Source organism: Mirounga angustirostris, unplaced genomic scaffold, assembly GCF_029215605.1.
Source record: "Mirounga angustirostris isolate CCGP_5_RB_7025 unplaced genomic scaffold, mMirAng1.0.hap1 SCAF_7, whole genome shotgun sequence".
In the NCBI taxonomy this organism is placed as follows: domain Eukaryota; kingdom Metazoa; phylum Chordata; class Mammalia; order Carnivora; family Phocidae; genus Mirounga; species Mirounga angustirostris.
In genome coordinates, this window is record NW_026991715.1 from 153,668,291 (window position 1) to 153,685,187 (window position 16,897).

The 16,897-nt window shown below is 50.4% G+C and overlaps 1 protein-coding gene across 6 annotated transcripts in view; it reads right to left on the reverse strand.

Moving 5' to 3' along the window:
• The window catches only part of CEP72 (centrosomal protein 72), a 36,255-nt gene that overhangs the window by 5,739 nt on the left and 13,619 nt on the right, over positions 1-16,897 (reverse strand). For all 6 annotated transcript variants that reach the window (XM_064596907.1, XM_064596906.1, XM_064596911.1 and 3 more), the window contains 6 exons: positions 12,740-12,918; positions 11,208-11,390; positions 10,594-10,895; positions 8,308-8,446; positions 7,049-7,245; positions 1,250-1,376 (listed from right to left, as the gene is read on the reverse strand). In XM_064596907.1, the coding sequence (XP_064452977.1) occupies positions 1,250-1,376; positions 7,049-7,245; positions 8,308-8,446; positions 10,594-10,895; positions 11,208-11,390; positions 12,740-12,918 (1,127 nt within the window). The remainder of the gene's footprint in view (positions 1-1,249; positions 1,377-7,048; positions 7,246-8,307; positions 8,447-10,593; positions 10,896-11,207; positions 11,391-12,739; positions 12,919-16,897) is intronic.

A 16,897-nucleotide genomic window follows, 5' to 3' on the forward strand; every position in this document is an offset into this window, starting at 1 on the left:
GCAACCCTGGCCCCTTGAGGCTGACCTGTCCAGCCCCCGCCCCCAGAAGAGGGTTGTACTACAGAGGCCTGTTTGTGAGGGCCCCGCTCGGGCAGGACAGGACACCAGAGAGAAGTGGGGGAGTGAACAGGGCCTGGGTGGGAAGTTTGGAGCACTGCCTGACCCGCCCCGGAAATGTGGAGGACGAATTCCACGTGCAGGTGAACAGCACAGGAGTGCTGAGGGCAGACCCCACACAAAGGTGCTGCCCTCGGACATCAGAAGCCACACCCAGGACATCAAAACCAGGACCAAATATTTCAGAATGAGCTAAAGATCAAAAAGAAATGATACAAGAAATGGAGGAACGAGTCAGACCTGAGAATGTCAGAGAGGAGGTGGCCAAACTCAGGCCCGAGCTCGCAGCAGAGGAAAGCTTCACGGGAAATGAAGGCTGAGCAAGAAGGAGCCCAAAAGCAAGTGAAGAGGATGATGACATCTCAAGACGCAGGTGAAAAGGGGAAAAGTTTTTTACATGGAAGTTAAAGAAAAGACTACCAAGAACTCAGTGCTTAACAAAACAACCCAAAAAACACAACGGAAGAGACCTGAGCAGGTCGTGTCACAAAGACGACCGACCAGGGTGACGGTCTCTGTGGCTGTGCTCCCGCGGCCAAGCCCACCGGGAGTGCGTGGAGAGACCTGCTCTGAGGCCCTTTATGAACAGTTTTCAGACCCCTGGGAGGTAAGACCCACACGACACTCGGCGGGCCAGTCCTCAGGGGAGTTAAAGCCTCCAAGGGACCTTGCAGTTCACACCCAGACGAAGCTCACAGAAGACATACACCACCACCAGCTCCTCACTCAAAACCCTGGAATCTGAGATACCAAGTGCACCCTGGTAAAAACGTCAAAACAGAAGTAAAGACAGTGAAGAGAGGGAGATGAAAGCGAGCCGGACCTGGAAGAAACAGTGACAACAGAGACAAAGCACTGCCCTGCTCCGGAGAGCCGACGCAGCAGAGATGTGGCCATCTGCATGCTCCGAGAGGCAGGTGGGGTGCCCCACGTCCGCCGTGCCACCACCAGCATGGCCGACCCCAGAGGCTCTGGGGAACCTCTGCTGGGAGCCTGCGGGAGCGGCTCTCATGAGCCACGATGACGTCACAGCCCTTTACAGTGTGTACTGGACCTGAATTCTGAATCCTGTAACTTAGAATGAAGTCTACAAACAAGGGTTTGAAAACTCACACGTCACCAAATAACTCACCAGTGATCTGCACATTTAACGTAGCTGCAGTGTCTGCATTTTTTGCTTCTTTTTTCATGCTGAACAAAAGAGCCTTTAAGCTACTATTCTCCTCCAAAGATTTGTCTAAATGTTGCCTCAAGTCATCCTACAGACACAGAACAACACACTTAAAACAGATGAGTCAAATTCAGTAAAATGTATATACAAAATTAAGCGAAATCTCTCGAGATCACCAGACATCAGTTCTCCTTTATGTATCATAACCGAGAAATCACAACGTGAACAAGAGAAATCAGTTGCCCCCGGCTGAGTAGCACAGTGTCCTGACAGACAAAGGGGCGGCACAGGTCACATGGGGTCACACTGTGTGCCCAGCGTCCCTGTTGAGGGAGATGTGCTGGCTGCTGGAGACCTGCCTCCTACAGGAAGGCCCCGTGGTCACCACAGCCTGGCTGCCCATCCCTTCTCAAGGAGCAGGAACAAGAGCCGGGCAGCATGCCAGCCCCACGTGGTCCTTCTAGGCTCACTTCTTGGGCAAAAGCACAGGCAGATCCCAGGGCTTTGTGCTCCCCGAGGCAGGCCCCTCCCTGCAGGAGCCCCATCCTGTTCTTGTCCTCAGTGTGTAAGCACATGGGCTTATACCTGCCATCCCCATCACAGGCGGGAGCTGCAGACAAAGTAGGCTCCTGTTCCACCCTCCAAGATGGCGGCAAAACCCAGCACGCCATGAGACATTGAAGGGGAGGGAAGGGCACGGAGACCACTGTGAAAGCTGGTGGCACCTGGGCCATTAAAGCCACGGCTGGGGCGCCTGGGTGGCTCAGTTGGTTAAGCGACTGCCTTCGGCTCAGGTCATGATCCTGGAGTCCCTGGATCGAGTCCCGCATCGGGCTCCCTGCTCAGCGGGGAGTCTGCTTCTCCCTCTGACCCTCCTCCCTCTCGTGCTCTCTGTCTCTCATTCTCTCTCTCAAATAAATAAATAAAATCTTAAAAAAAAAAAAAAAAAAGCCACGGCTGCCCAGAGCAGGGGGCCTCCCTGCCTGCATAGAAACCAGCAGGCGCATCCCCACTAGGGGAGTGAGCATCTCAGTCTCAAGGTGACAGGGGCCCTTGCTTTCAGGAAACTGCTAGTTCATTCTCCCTGCTGACAGCCCACCCAGTGCACCGACCCCTCTGTGTGCACACACACTCTAGGCAGTGCAGAAACTGCTGCATGGCGAGCTGAGCCTGACGGTCTGTCTCCCCAAAACGTGGTGAGTTCCGAGAGGGCAGGGGCTGGGCCCCGGTCCTGATGAAGGTCTCAGCGGAGGCTGGAGCAGGAGCAGTGGACCGATCACGCGCCAACGTGCACGGCACCGCTGCTGGGAGCCACGCTGCAAAGGCTTGGGAGCAGGGCCTCTGCTAAGGCCAGTTTCCTGGGCATCAGGACCTGAGGAGACACGACCGTAGAACCGGCGTCTTCACAACGGGGAGGAAAGCAGGATCGGCAATGGACCCTTCAGAAACAAGGGACTCCTTCTGTGAGAAGTAGCTCCTGACGGCGTCACTGGAGTGGATCTCAGAAGGGCACTGAGCAGGGCTCTGGGGCAGCCCAAGGGTTCTGGATCACTCATCCAGGCAGGGCCTGTAGGACAGGGTCAGTCAGCCCGTCGTCAGAGGCGAAGGAGCGACACCTCTGCGCACGCCTTCCATGTCAGACTGCATCACTCAGAGACACCTGGGGCCTGTCTGCCTGGATTCCACTGGTCCCAAACTCAGCAGCGTAGGGAAACGGGGGGTAACCCACACATCTGCACCAAACCCCAAAGCCGTGGTCCTCTGTTTTCATGGTTAACAGGCCATGCTGTGTCCCATGGGGTCAACACTGTCCCACAAAAATGACGTTCTGCACAGTGATTATGGTGCAGGCTCACGGGGCTCCAACTCTTTCCGGATGTACCCACCACTTGTGTGCATGCATGTCTATGGTGTATCTCAAGACCAGAAGAGGCTGCCAATATCATTTCATTATTTTTATTTTTCATCTTTTTCTGTAAAAGCAAAGCTTTGCAGGGCATCTCTGAGATGGCAGGTTCTCATAAAATACGATCTCAGATGGTCCAGAGATCCGTCTTGCAGCAATCCTGTGGCTACTCGCATTCCCACCTTACAAATAACACGGCCGATAGAGAGGCTGGGGCAGGCAGCTCCCGAGATGGCCCAAGGGTGCTCCTGCCGTCACGTGGTGTCCTCCCCTCACGTGGGTGGGCCTGCTGACTGGATCCTAACATACCATGCACAAGCAATGACACGTCCCTCTCAAGAGCAGGGAACGAAGGACGGCCTTCTACTCGGGCACTCTCTGGCTCTGACCAGCAGCTGGCAGCCTAAAGAGAGGCCCACATGCGCAGAGCCAAGCCTGCCTGCGTGCGAGGGGATGCCCACCTCCATCAAGCCTCCAAAGGGGACCAGGGCCCCCTCGGCAACATGACAGCAAGACCCTGAGTCAGATGCACAGCTCAGCTGCACTGGGACTCCCGACCCACACAAGCTGTGGGTATACGTGCTGCTGGTGAAGGGGCTGCACTCCGGGGTAACGTGCTGGACAGCACACGCACATGCACCCCGAGGCTTACATGGCTTGCTCAGACCGAGCCGAATGCGATGTCCCAGCCCATGGGACACAGCAGTCAGTACTGACTTTTTAAAAGAGGAGCCCCTGAACAGATTCCACACACTAAAACTCAACCATGATGATCAGCAAGGTAAACAAAACTTCCACTGGCTGAAGGCACGACAGACACCGTAAAGGAAAGCGGTTATGGATGAGGTGAGCGCCGGATGGCGTGCAGACACAGTGAACCTCAGCACAGTCAAGCGGATGGACGTCCCTTCTCGCACAGAGCGAGAGTTCTCTCTTGGTGAGGAGAACGAAGCTACTTTCACAGCAAACTCGCAGACCCACTACAGCATGGGCAGCTATGGTTCCTGGACCTAGTCCGTCCTCCACAGCCACGGCATGGCCCCCTTACCAACACCTCCCCGCCCCTGGCAACCACTTTCTCCCAACCCACAGGCTGCCTTTTCATTTAGGTTGCGGCTTCCACTGCTGTGCAGAAACTTCTTAGTTTGATGTCGTCCCACTTGGTTCAAACATTTTTGCTTTTGTTACCTGCACTTTTGGTGTCAAATTAAAAAAATCATCACCAAGACTCTATCAAGGAGGATTTTCTGTTTTTTTTCTAGAAGTTCTACAGTTTCAAGTCTTAACATTCAAAAATCTTTAATCCATTTTGAGTTGACTTCTATGTATGGTGTTAAGGGTCCGGTCTTCCCAGCATCTTTATCAAAGAGACTGTCCTTTCCTCATTGTGCATTCTTGGTACACAATGGCCATTTATGTGTGGGGTTATTTCTGGGGTCTCTATTCTGTTCCATTGATCTATATATCTGTTTTTATGTCAATACCATACTGTTTGATTACTATAGCTTCCTTCATAATAGAATTTGAAATCAGGGAGTGTGATGCCTCCAACTTTGTTTTTTTTCCAAGACAGGTTTGGCTATTGGGGATCTTTCGTGAAACCAGAAAAAGGAGAATATAAATTTTAAGAAAAATAGTTATACAAATTTTACAATTTTTTAAAATTTCTGTGAAAAATGCCATTGGAATCTTTACAGGGATTGCACTGAATCTGTAGACTGCCTTCAGGAGTGTGGCCTTTGAACACCATTAATTTTCCAATCCATGAACATGGGATACCCTTCCATTCATATCTCTGATTTCTTTCACCCACATCTTACAGTTCTCAGTGTTCAAATCTTTAACCTCTTTAGTTAAATGTATTACTAAGTATTTTATTCTTTCTGATGCTATCATAAATGGGATTGTTTCCTCTCCAGATAAACTGTTGGTGTAAAAAAACACAACTGATTTCTATTATGGTGATTTGTGTCCTGCAACTTCACTGAATTTATCAGTTCTAATGCATTTTTGTTGTTGTTGTTGTTGTTGTTGTGAGTCTTTAAGATTGTTTCACACATGCAATGCTGTCCTCTGCAAACAGATGATCTTATTTCTTCCTTCCCGACCTGGATGTCTCCTTTTCCTGCGTGCTCTTGCTACCATTCCCAGTGCTGCGCTGAGCAGACCTCACAGGACTGCATGTCTGTGTCTGCTCGTGGCTCCTGGCTCAGAAAGCAAGGTTTGGTTTTCTTCCACCGATCACATGTCAGCTGTGGCCTTGTCCTAAGTGGCTAAACTTTAGGGTGTTGAGGAAACTTTCCTATTTACCTATTTTGTTGACTTTTTATGATGGATAGAGTGTTGAGTTTTGTCAAATGCTTTTCTCCATCTATTGAGATGATTGTGTGGGTTTGATCTTTCAGTCTGTTTATGTGGTGTATTAATTAGCATTTGTTGAACCGACCTTGCATTCCAGGGGGAAATCCCACTTGGTGATAGTGTATACTTTTTTGGATGTGTTCTTAAATTTGATTTCCTAGTATTTTATTGTGAATTTTTAAATTATGTTCACCAGAGAAATAAGCCTCTAGTTTTCTTGTGGTGTTTTTGCTTTTCTGCTATCAGGGTGATGCTGGCTTCATAAATGGTATGGAAGTGTTCCCTCTACGTCTATTTTCCGGAAGAGTTTAGGAGTACTAAATCTTCCTTGAATGTGCAGTAGCATTAAGCCATGAAGCCACCTGGTTCTGGGCTTTTCTTTGTTGGGAGGTTTTTGATTATTGCTCAATTTCCTTATTAGTTATTGGTCTGTTCAGGCTTTATTTCTGAGAGAGAGGGAGAAAGGGGGGGCGGGGTGCACACACATGAGCAGTGGGAAGGAGCAGAGGGAGAGGGAGAATCCCAAGCAGACTCCATGCCCAGAATGGAGCCCAACATGGGGCTTGATCTCATGACCCTGAGGTCATGACCTGAGCTGAAATCAAGAGTTGGACACTTAACCAACTGAGCCACCCAAGTGTGCCCTTTATTTCTTCTTGATACGGTCTTGGCAGGATGTATGCTTCTAGGAATTTACCCATTTCTTCAAGGTTGTCCAGTGTGGTCACTTATAAGCATTCGTAACACTCCCTTATGATCTTTTTCATTTCTGAGGCATCCACTGCGATGTCTCCTCTTTCATTTGTGATTTTGAGTCTTCTCTTTTTTTCTTAGTCTAACTAAGGGTTTGTGGATTTTGTATATTTTTTTCAAAAACCCAACTCAGTTTTGGGTTTTTTTTTTCCCCATTATTTTTCTAATTCTCTATTTGATTTATGTCTGCTCTGATGTTTACAACTTCCTTCCTACCTCCTGCTAACTTTGGATTTGGCTGGCTCTTCTTTTTCTAGTTCCCTGAGGTGTAAAATTAGTTGTTTGAGATCGTTCTGTTTTTTTAACATAGGCATTTACATGTAATGGTTTTATCGTGAGGTTAGGAAGGAGGAGGACAGCCTTGCCCAGCCAGGAGTCTTGGCTCAGGGGCCGGGTCCAAGCTGTGCTGGTTCTGGCTGCCCTTGGGCACCACCTGGTGGAGGAAGTCCCTCCGGGCCAATAGCACATCATGGGCCTCTGCTGGCTGGTGCAGGCAGGACAGCAGCAGGGACCCCAGGATCACCCAGCTGACTGGAGCCTCTCTCACCAGTGGTCTAGGCAGCCTGGGCCAGCGAGCACTGGGGCCACAAAAAGTCCACCTCAAGCCGAACTTCATCTGTGCTCTCTCCCCCACTCAGCCTCTCACAGAAGAGACAACAGCATTCCCCTTCTCTGTGAAGTCAAAACCACGCCCCTATCCCATGTGTGCACAAACAGAAATAACACGAAGGCATGCTCACCATCTCCTTCCGCACATCGCTGAGTTCCGACACCGCCTCACTCATCTTCACACGGTACTGCTGCTGCTGTTCAGCAAGGTGCTTCTGCAGAGATTTATTTTCCAGAGTAAGGTAGCTAATTTCTTCACTCACACTTGTTGAACTATCCTGAGTTGCTGTAAATTCTTGCACAGAGGACAAAATATGTCTTGCCTGAGCTAGGAGTCAAAACCAAATATTATTACGGCATTTATGTTAAAAGGATGAAGTACAAACAAAATTTGTTCATATATTTTGAGTACACAAACTACATGCCTCAAAAAACACTGACCAGCACGGAGACTGGCAAAGGGACAGGCACAGCACTGAAATCACCTCACTCAGGTTTCTGTACATCCATCCAACCAAGGATAGAAGGTGGACAGACAGGAAAATCGTTTTATTCTAGAGCAAAGGTGTCTCTGAAGAGAAGGCCATGACGGGACAGTTTGGCTGGATGACCTAGTGGCCGGCCGCGCTCTCTTCCACGGCACTGCCAGCTCCTGCTCTTGGCCTGGACCCCAAACACAGTCTGGTAGCTCCGCAACTGGGAGCAGGAGGCTAAGATTTACGGGATCAGGATCCAGGGGCTACAGCTGCAGGGCCACAACACTGAGCAAACAGCTCAGCTCTGGGCAGCCCACGGTCTGCAGGAAGGAAGGACCAGCGAGCTCCTGCTCCCACTGGGACACTGAAGGCTGACCCCTGGAAGGATACACGGTGTGCTCCTGCACCCAGGCTCGGGCAGAAGCAAAGCCACATCCTCCCTGGGGAGGGACCACCCTCCTGGGCCTCATTCCCAGTGAAAACTCAGCAAATCCAGGGCCCTGGACATGATCACATGTTCAGAGGGTGTGAAGGAGATCGTGGCAGCTCTGCCATCTTTCCAGACCTTCCCATAAAACAGAGCAACAGGAATCAAACATCTGTCAACAGCATCTCCACCAAAACCAGGTGACCAGGCATCTCCATAACGCCAGAGTGCCAGCAGGTGGGAAAACCAACAGCCACAGGCCTGCATGACGCCCCTCATGTCTCACACCCCACCTCACACCAGCTGCTTTGCGGAAGGCCACCAGGATGCTCCATGCAGTGCAGTGGGGACGGTGACGGCCAATGGGGCGGAGCCAGCGAAGTGCAGGACCCAGACAGAACTCAGCAGCAGAACAGCATGTGCAAATGGAATGCTGCCTGGAGGGTGGCCCCAGTGCGGGTCTAAGTGGCCATCCTTCCTGACTCACCGCAGAACACCTCGTTGCCGTGCAGGGACTTGCAGCCGCTCCAGTACCGGTCCACCAGGTCGAGGAGCGCCTCCAGAAGCGCCACCTGCAGCTCAGCCTTCCTCACAGGCGACACAGCCGCGTACAGCGTGGGAGCTACCTGCAATGGAGACAGGCGGTGACACGGAGACTGGGAGTCACTGCCTGATGCGGAGCCTCTGACACAGGCCTACGTGGCACCCTCTGCGCATCATGCTGATGCCCTTGTCCATCCAGATTCCACAAGGCTCAGGGGTGGCACAAGCATGGGTGACATCCCTGTACCCGGGGGAACAGCTGAAGGATGCACGAGAAGGCGTCACACCAAGTGGGACAGTCATGAAACTCGCATCACAGTTTCAGCTCTAAGGCTGTGGCACCTCCCACAGTGGCCCATCCTGGGCCCTCCTGAGCCAGTCCACAAGGACTCCTGGAGGCTGGAGACCCGTCAGAGCCAGTCTTGGCCTGAATGGTCACTGGTACCCAGAAAGCCCTGAACGTAATGAAGTCACACGCTGGACCAGGTGGTGGACGGGCCAGGACGACATGGGCCAAAGGGCTGCCAGGCAGACCAGCAGGGCCCTACCCGGGGCCCTACCGAGGGCCCGCCACACCAGAGCTACGTCAGCATGCACATCAGCGTCGTGCTCTTTCCCTCCTTTCAGAAATTCCCAGTTTTAAAAAACTATCAAAGAAAGGGGGATGGCCTCTGCTCTCCTGCCCACTTTCCAAGCGTCGGGATTTGGCGAGGGAGGGCGCAGAAGCCCACACCTGTCTCCGGGCCGATCAGCAGAGCTGGGACATGGGCTAGTCCCAGGTCCCCAGGAAGCAGCTCCAAGCAGGAGGCGGGGGAGAGCCCCGCCTAGTGCTCTGCAGTTAGCTAACCTCCAGAGGACTTTTCTACTAAGGAACTTCTGAAGAGCCAGAGACCCTGGAACGAGGCAAGGCAGGTGAAGCCACTTCAGCGGGGACAGCTCCTCACCTCCTGTCACCACCGCCCACCCCAGGCTCCCCAGGAGCAGGCCCAGCAAGCGAGCACCACTCTGCCCAAGGTCACAGTGTGCGTGGGGCAGCATGAAAACACTAAGGCCTGGCTGCTCGCCCCAACAAGCTAAGGCTGAGGGCATCCGAGTGAGCACCTGGTACCAACACCTCCATCAGAAGCTGTATCTGGACACTTGTCCTCAGGCACAGGTGACAGAGCCAGGGTCCTCAGTGTGCTCACTCCAGCTTCTGCCTCCCCCCTGAGGAGCAAAGGGCAGTGCCCACTGCAAGAGGATGATCACCATGAGGCCACAGCCCCAAGCTGAGGCAGCCTCCCCTCCTGCCAAGTCCCAGCCCCACAGCGAGGATACGAGTTCTCCGGGCGAGGCTCTGCACCCAGCGATGTCCATCCTTGGTGAGGGAAGCCAGGCCTCCAGGGCACAGGAAAGGCCCGGGCACGTTCCTATCTCAAACATATCCTCATTTTTCTTCTTTCCCTCAATCCAGACAGTGAGAGATTGACCATACAAACAGACAATGACCAGACCCTCTATAAAAGCAGCCTTCTGACCCACAACCCACAGCAACCAGCCAGGAGGTCAAACCATGACCCCTGTAACAATTGGTCCCGTAGCCAGAACTTGATCAGTTAAGTGACAGCTGCCCTAATTTTTCTCCCTGTTTGCAACTCAGGACCGACCACAGGAAGCAAAATCACTCCCCTAACCAACCACATGGGAGGCCAGTGCCTCATGTCTGCCAAACCAGCGATGGGGCGGGGCCCCTTGCCACAGCCTGCTCTGCCTGTGCCCACCCGAGCTCTGCCCCAATTCCCACCACTGTGCCTCCACCTCCAACAAAGCCAGAGACAAAGGCAACAGAGTCATCACCCATGTGGCTCTGGGTCACTCAGAGGATGGGAGGACTCTCAGTCCCTACCCAAGATGAGGCCTTTGGAAAACCACAGGATGTGTGTGCAGGACACCCTCACAACAGGACCCCTGATGGCTCCCCGGCCAAGGTGATGGGTTCCAGCTCCGAGACAAGCATGGCACGGCTGTGCCTGTGCCTACACTCTTGCCTCAAAGCGCGGAGCGTGGCAGGAAGGGGCGTGGAGCCCGGGAGCACACTTCCGACAGACAAAAGGGTGCGAGTGCTGCGGAGGAACCCGGGTAGAAGCTTCTCCAGCTGGGGGCCGGCGAGCACAGGGGTGGGAGAGGGAGCTCAGCAGCACTCAGCAGCGCCCTGCCTCACCACCCAGTCCTGCTCGGCTCTCCCACTCACCTCTCCGGTGCCACTCCTGCTGTGGGGCCCCTCCTCCTCAGGCTCCGACGCCTCGGAGCGAGACAGGGTCCTTTCGCTCCTGCCCTCCGAGCCACTCTCCCTGCTCAGAGTCTCCTCGGGGCTCAAGGATACGTTGGGCCTCTCCAGGCGTCTCAGACACTCCTGGTCTGCAGGTGCCTGGAATCTCCCGCCAGGCATTCTTCGCTTCCTGTACTTTTCAGGAGCAGGCAATGGATTTAACACCCTTTGTGCTGACAAGCTTGACTTCTGAGAAAGGGCCGAGTCCTCAATGTCTGTGGAATCTGTAAGGGAGGGCGGAACACAGCCCTCAGCAGACCAAGTTCTTCGGCCGCAGTGACCAATACTGGCATTTAAAAAGGTGTGCACGCACGCGCGTGTGTGCCCAAGTGTGTGCATGCATACGTGCGCACACACACGGAAAATCCACCCCGAAGCGGTAAAACTGAGCTAATACCCTTCACAAACGAATCAACCAATTCCCGTATCCTTGACAAAATCACGTACAACAAAGAGAAGTGAGTAAAAACCGAGAATTTGGGAATTACAAAGGATTATAGGAGATTGTAAGGGACTGTAAGCATGAGACTGCTTACCTGGGTGTGGGGTAAAGCGCACGTGCTGTCCACACTGTGGGGGCAGCTCCCCACAGTACTGGTTCTGAAGCCTCTTTTCTGGACCGCACCCTCGAGAGCTGCCTTTCCTCTTCTCATGGCCCTTCCTTATGGAATCCCCACACTGGTGCTGCACTGACTGAGGACTCAACAGATGTCTGGATTCTGTTTTATTAAAAAATATTTTAGAAAGTTTTATTTCATCAGAAATTCCATCTTAACCTTCTGATAGTGAATGACAGCTATCAAGGACATGACTAAGTAAGAAAAAGGTGACTGTGCAGGCTGACTCACACCAGCCACGGCTGCAGACGGCGCTGCGCGCAGGCCCAGCCCCACCGGCTTCACACTGACTGCGCAGAAGGAGGACGGCATGGGGCTGGCATAGACCCGACAAGCGACAAAACACCATCCGGAATCCAGAGAGAGATTCAAGTCAACTGCAGTAACAGACAGATGTGCCACAGCTACCGAATGAGAAGACAGTCTCTTCACAAGCGTGGGGCAAAGATTTCTTGTAAACAAAGAGAACTGTGGCACATCTATCCGTTAAAACACCAGAAAGCACAAACCATATAAAGAGTAGAACTGACGACCTGGGACTTCATCGAGAGCCTTTGCTCCTCGAAGCACGGTTAGCACACAAAAGGCAAGCCAGAGAATGGGAGAGTCTGCAGCACTTACATCTGAGAAAGGGCTTGTATGAAGAAAACCGCAGAGAAAGAACTCTTGTGACCCAGTACCAAGGAGAGAAAAATAGGAGGGGAACAGACCTGAACAGAAATGTCTCATCACTGGTCCTCAGGGAAGTGTGCACGAGAACCAGGAGCAACTCCTACCGCGCTCCCAGAGGAGCCAGACCTGAAAAGACTGACCACGCTGAGCTGGCAAGGACACCCACAGGGCAGATGTCCTCGTGCCAGCAGGTGAATCCTGGGATTTCAGCCCAAATGTATGCCTCAACCTGTTGTTGTCTTCAGGAAAATGTCTCAGAAACTCAAAACAGAAGAAGAAATGGAGCTGTAGCACATACACAAGTCCTGGTGGAACACAGAGGCCCCGAGCAAAGCCCGTGAAGAAATCCACGCGCTGCAAAGACTTCCCAACGTCCGCATCCGGTCTAAAGTTCAAACCTGGCAGGCTGAGCGCTTAGCGTCTCCTAAGCTAAGTGAATATCCCCCCGTGGCGGACGGAAACCAGTGTCACCAGCCAAGGGACACTTTACCTGTCTACTCTGACCTTTTGGATCTCCCCTGTAAGTAAAACTGCAGTTGATCTGAGGAAGGACACAGTTTGAACAACCATGCAGAACTATATACTCAATTACGCTAACACTATCTGTCACAATTCTATAATCCAAACTACTAGTATTTACAATTTCACAGAGACGTCACGAGGATTCTGTAGGTAAAGGTGAGTTTTCTGGAAAGCGCTGTGTGTCAGGAGGCCAGAGATTACCAGCACCCCAGCACAGGCTGGGCCCACTGGGCCTTTGTGGCCAGGTAGCAGCCTACCTTGGGAACTGTGGAGGTCGGCCTCTCGCTCCCTCTGGCTGGAACTTGCGCTCCCAGGAGGGTTGCTCAAGTCCCACTCGCACTCAGCAATGAGGTTCAGGACCGCCTCATCATCTGCATCCATGACCAAGCACTTCTTGGCCGAGGGGTCAGTGCACAGGGCCCTAGAGTGGCATGGTCTGCAAGGAAAAGCAAACTCAGTGCTGTCGCTTAAGCCAGCATCCCGCACCAGCTCACGCAGACCCCGTGAAGGAAGACGAGGGCCCTGCCGGCACGGCCACACGGTCTCCAGGGAGGAGAAGGTGGTGCACGGCAGAAAATGGCTCCCAGTGCCTTTACTAAAGAAGTCGATGCAGGACATCCCCAGGACAAGTGCTGATGAAAAGAAGGTCATGTGATGTCACCATGCCATCCGAACAGGGTCCAAAACCCCAGTAGGGTCCATTCAAGAAAGAAAGTTCCAGAAAGCTCCTGTTCTGACATCCCCTAGCGAGTTCTCTTCCTAGCATATCCACAACGTGACGGGTGTCAAGAAAGTTAAAGGACATGGTGTTCCAAGTTTCTATCTTTACATTAAGTGAAAATCTCTCCATATTGACTGAATATGAGGTGTTTTACGATACAACATCCCTACCAATGGCGACCCTCCATAGGAAGGTGAACACACACAAAGGGGAGTTCATTTCCAACACAGGCAGCTTACAAAATCTCTTTCTTTTTTTTAAAGATTTTATTTATTTATTTGACAGCGAGAGAGGGAACACAAGCAGGGGGAGTGGGAGAGGGAGAAGCAGGCTTCCTGCTGAGCAGGGAGCCCGATGCGGGGCTCGATCCCAGGACCCTGGGATCATGACCTGAGCCGAAGGCAGACACTTGATGACTGAGCCACCCAGGCGCCCCTGGAATCTCTTCAAGATAATACTCAATCACATACTATGAGTGCTGGTTTTACGATATCTGATCATACTCTAAGAAATGGATACTATTCATCATTTTCTACTTCTAACAGTTTTCCAACTCACCGCAGAGGGAAGGGGACTTGGGTTCTCTTTCTAGGTCTGCCCACAGAAACCTGACACCTGACACGTTTCTGTCTCATGGGTCTCCAAGTCACCTCTGGATCATGAGGCTGCACCAGGTTATGAGTGGGCTCTCTGAGTTCTAAACTCTGTGACAGTTCAGTCTTGAGACTGTTAAGGACAAGTAAACTAAATAAACAGAAATAAATAAATAGAAACACATCCCATCTTCATGGACTGGAAGACTTAACACTGTCAAAATGTCAGTACTCCCTAAAGCAACCTACAGAATCAGTGCAATACCTATCAAAATCTCAATGACATCTTTTGCAGAAATAGAAAAACACATCCTAAAATGCATCTCAAGGGACTCCAAATAGCCAAACAATCTTGAAAAAGAAGAGCAAGTATTAGAACTCAGATATGGCAGAAATGCTGGCATTATCAAACTACGATTTAAAACAACTCTAAGTAATAATGCCAACAGATCTAATGAAAAAGCAACAACATATAAGAACACATGGGAGGGGCACCTGGGTGGCTCAGTCGTTAAGCGTCTGCCTTCGGCTCAGGTCATGATCCCAGGGTCCTGGGATCAAGCCCCGCATCGGGCTCCCTGCTCCGCGGGGAAGCCTGCTTCTCTCTCTCCCACTCCCCCTGCTTGTGTTCCCTCTCTCACTGTCTCTCTCTGTCAAATAAATAAAATCTTTAAAAAAAAAAAAAAGAACACATGGGAAATTTAAGCAGAGAGATGGAAATTCTAAGAAAGACTTAAAAAGAAATGCCAGGGATCAAATGCACTGTAAGAGAAATGAAGCAAGTCTCTGATGGGCTCATCAGTAGCCTGGACACAGCCGAAGGAAGAATCTCTGAGCCCGAGGAGAGCTCAATATGATCCTCCAAAACTGAAAAACAGAGAAAAAGACTGAAAAAACCCACAGCAGAATACCCAAGAATTGAGGGACAACCACACAGTATAACACATGCTTAATGAGAACATCAGAAAGAGAAAAAGAAACATAAAAAATATTTAAAGTCTGAAAATTTCCTCATCGTCAGACACCAAATCACAGATCCAGGAGGCTCAGAGAACACCGGCAGAATAAACACCCCAAATTTACATCAAGGAATTTCATAATCAAACCGGAGAAAACCAAAGAAAAAGAAAAGAAATGCTGAAATAAGCCAAAGGGAAAAAATACTTTATGTGTAGAGGAACAAATACAAGAATTACATCTGACTCCCCCTCAGAAACCATGCAAGCAACACAAGAGGAAAGTATTTAAATTGCTGAGAGAAAAAACTACCACCCTAGAATTTGGTATCCTGCAAGATTATCCTTCAAAAGTGGAGAGGGCACCTGGGTGGCTCAGTCAGTTAAGTGTCTGCCTTCAGCTCAGGTCATGATCCTGGGGTCCTGGGATCGAGCCCCGAGTCAGGCTCCCTGATCAGGGGCGGGGTGGGGGGTTAGTCTGCTTCTCCCTCTCCCTCTGCTGCTCCCCCTGCTTGTGCTTGCTCTCTCATTCCCTCTGTCAAATACATAAGTAAAATCTTAAAAAAAAAAAAAAAGAAAAAGTGGAAAAATAAAGACTTTCTCAGATAAACAGAAATTAGAATGTGTTGCCAGTAGACCTGCCTTGTAAGAAATGTTAAAAGAAGTCCTTTAGAGAGAACAATGATATAGGTCAGAAACTCAAATCTATATAGAAAGGAAGAGCATTGGAGAAGGAATAAAATAAAAATTTTTATTTTATCTTATTCTTAATTGACCTAACAGATGACAGCAACAATGTATTTGATTATGGGTACCCACATATTACCTGCATGATTATAACTTATGCGTCAGTGAAATGAACGAAGCACCTGTAATTCAGGGACAGGAGGGTGGAGTTAGGAATGTTTTGTAGTAGGAGGTATTGCCACTACTCGGGAGACAGTGCAATGGTATTTGAAAGTGGACTTGGGGGCGCCTGGGGGACTCAGTCGGTTGAGCGACTGCCTTCAGCTCAGGTCGTGATCCTGGAGTCCCGGGATCGAGTCCCGCATCGGGCTCCCTGCTAGGCGGGGTGTCTGCTTCTCCCTCTGACCCTCCTCCCTCTCATGCTCTCTGTCTCTCATTCTCTCTCTCTCAAATAAATAAAAATCTTAAAAAAAATAAAAAAATAAAATAAAAATAAAATAAAATCTTAGGGGCGCCTGGGTGGCTCAGTCGTTAAGCGTCTGCCTTCGGTTCAGGTCATGATCCCAGGGTCCCGGGATCGAGTCCCGCATCGGGCTCCCTGCTCAGCAGGGAGTCTGCTTCTCCCTCTGACCCTCCTCCCTCTCATGCTCTCTGTCTCTCATTCTCTCTCTCTCAAATAAATAAAATCTTAAAAAAAAAAAAAAAAAAGAAAGTGGACTTGGATTAGTTGTAAAGGTCTGCTTCATACTCTAGGACAACCATTAAAAAAGGTAAAAATATAACATATGCTAACAAAGGAGAGAAAATGGAATGGTGTAACACGCTCATTTAGAACCACAAAAGGAAGAAACAGAGCAGAAGACAAGAATAGGAACAAAGAAAACAGAAACGAACATGGTAGATATAAATCCAACCCTATCAATAACCACTTTGAACATCAGTGGGCTAACCGTTCCAATTAAAAGAGATTCAACATGGATCAAAAAACAAGATCCACCTACATGCTGTCTATAAGAAACCCATTTTAAATATAAAGACATATAATGGATAAAAAGTAAAGGGTTAGGGGCACCTGGGTGGCTCAGCCAGTTAAGCGGCTGCCTTCCACTCAGGTCATGATCTTGGGGTCCTGAGATCAAGCCCCACATCGGGCTCCCTGCTCAGATGGAAGTCTGCTTGCTTCTTCCTCTCCCTCTGCTGCTCCCCCTGCTTGTGCTCTCTCACTCATGCTCTCTCTCTCAAATAAAGAAAATCTTTAAAAAAAAATAAGTAAAAAATATGTATGTATCATGCTGACACTGTTCAAAAGAAAGCAGGAACAGCTACATTAATTTCAGGTGGAGCAGACTTCAAGGCAAGGAAAGTTACCAGGAACAAGAGAAGCATTACATAAAGATAGGGGATCAATTCTCCCAGAAGACAGTAACATCCTTAACCTGTATGCACTCAACAGCAGAG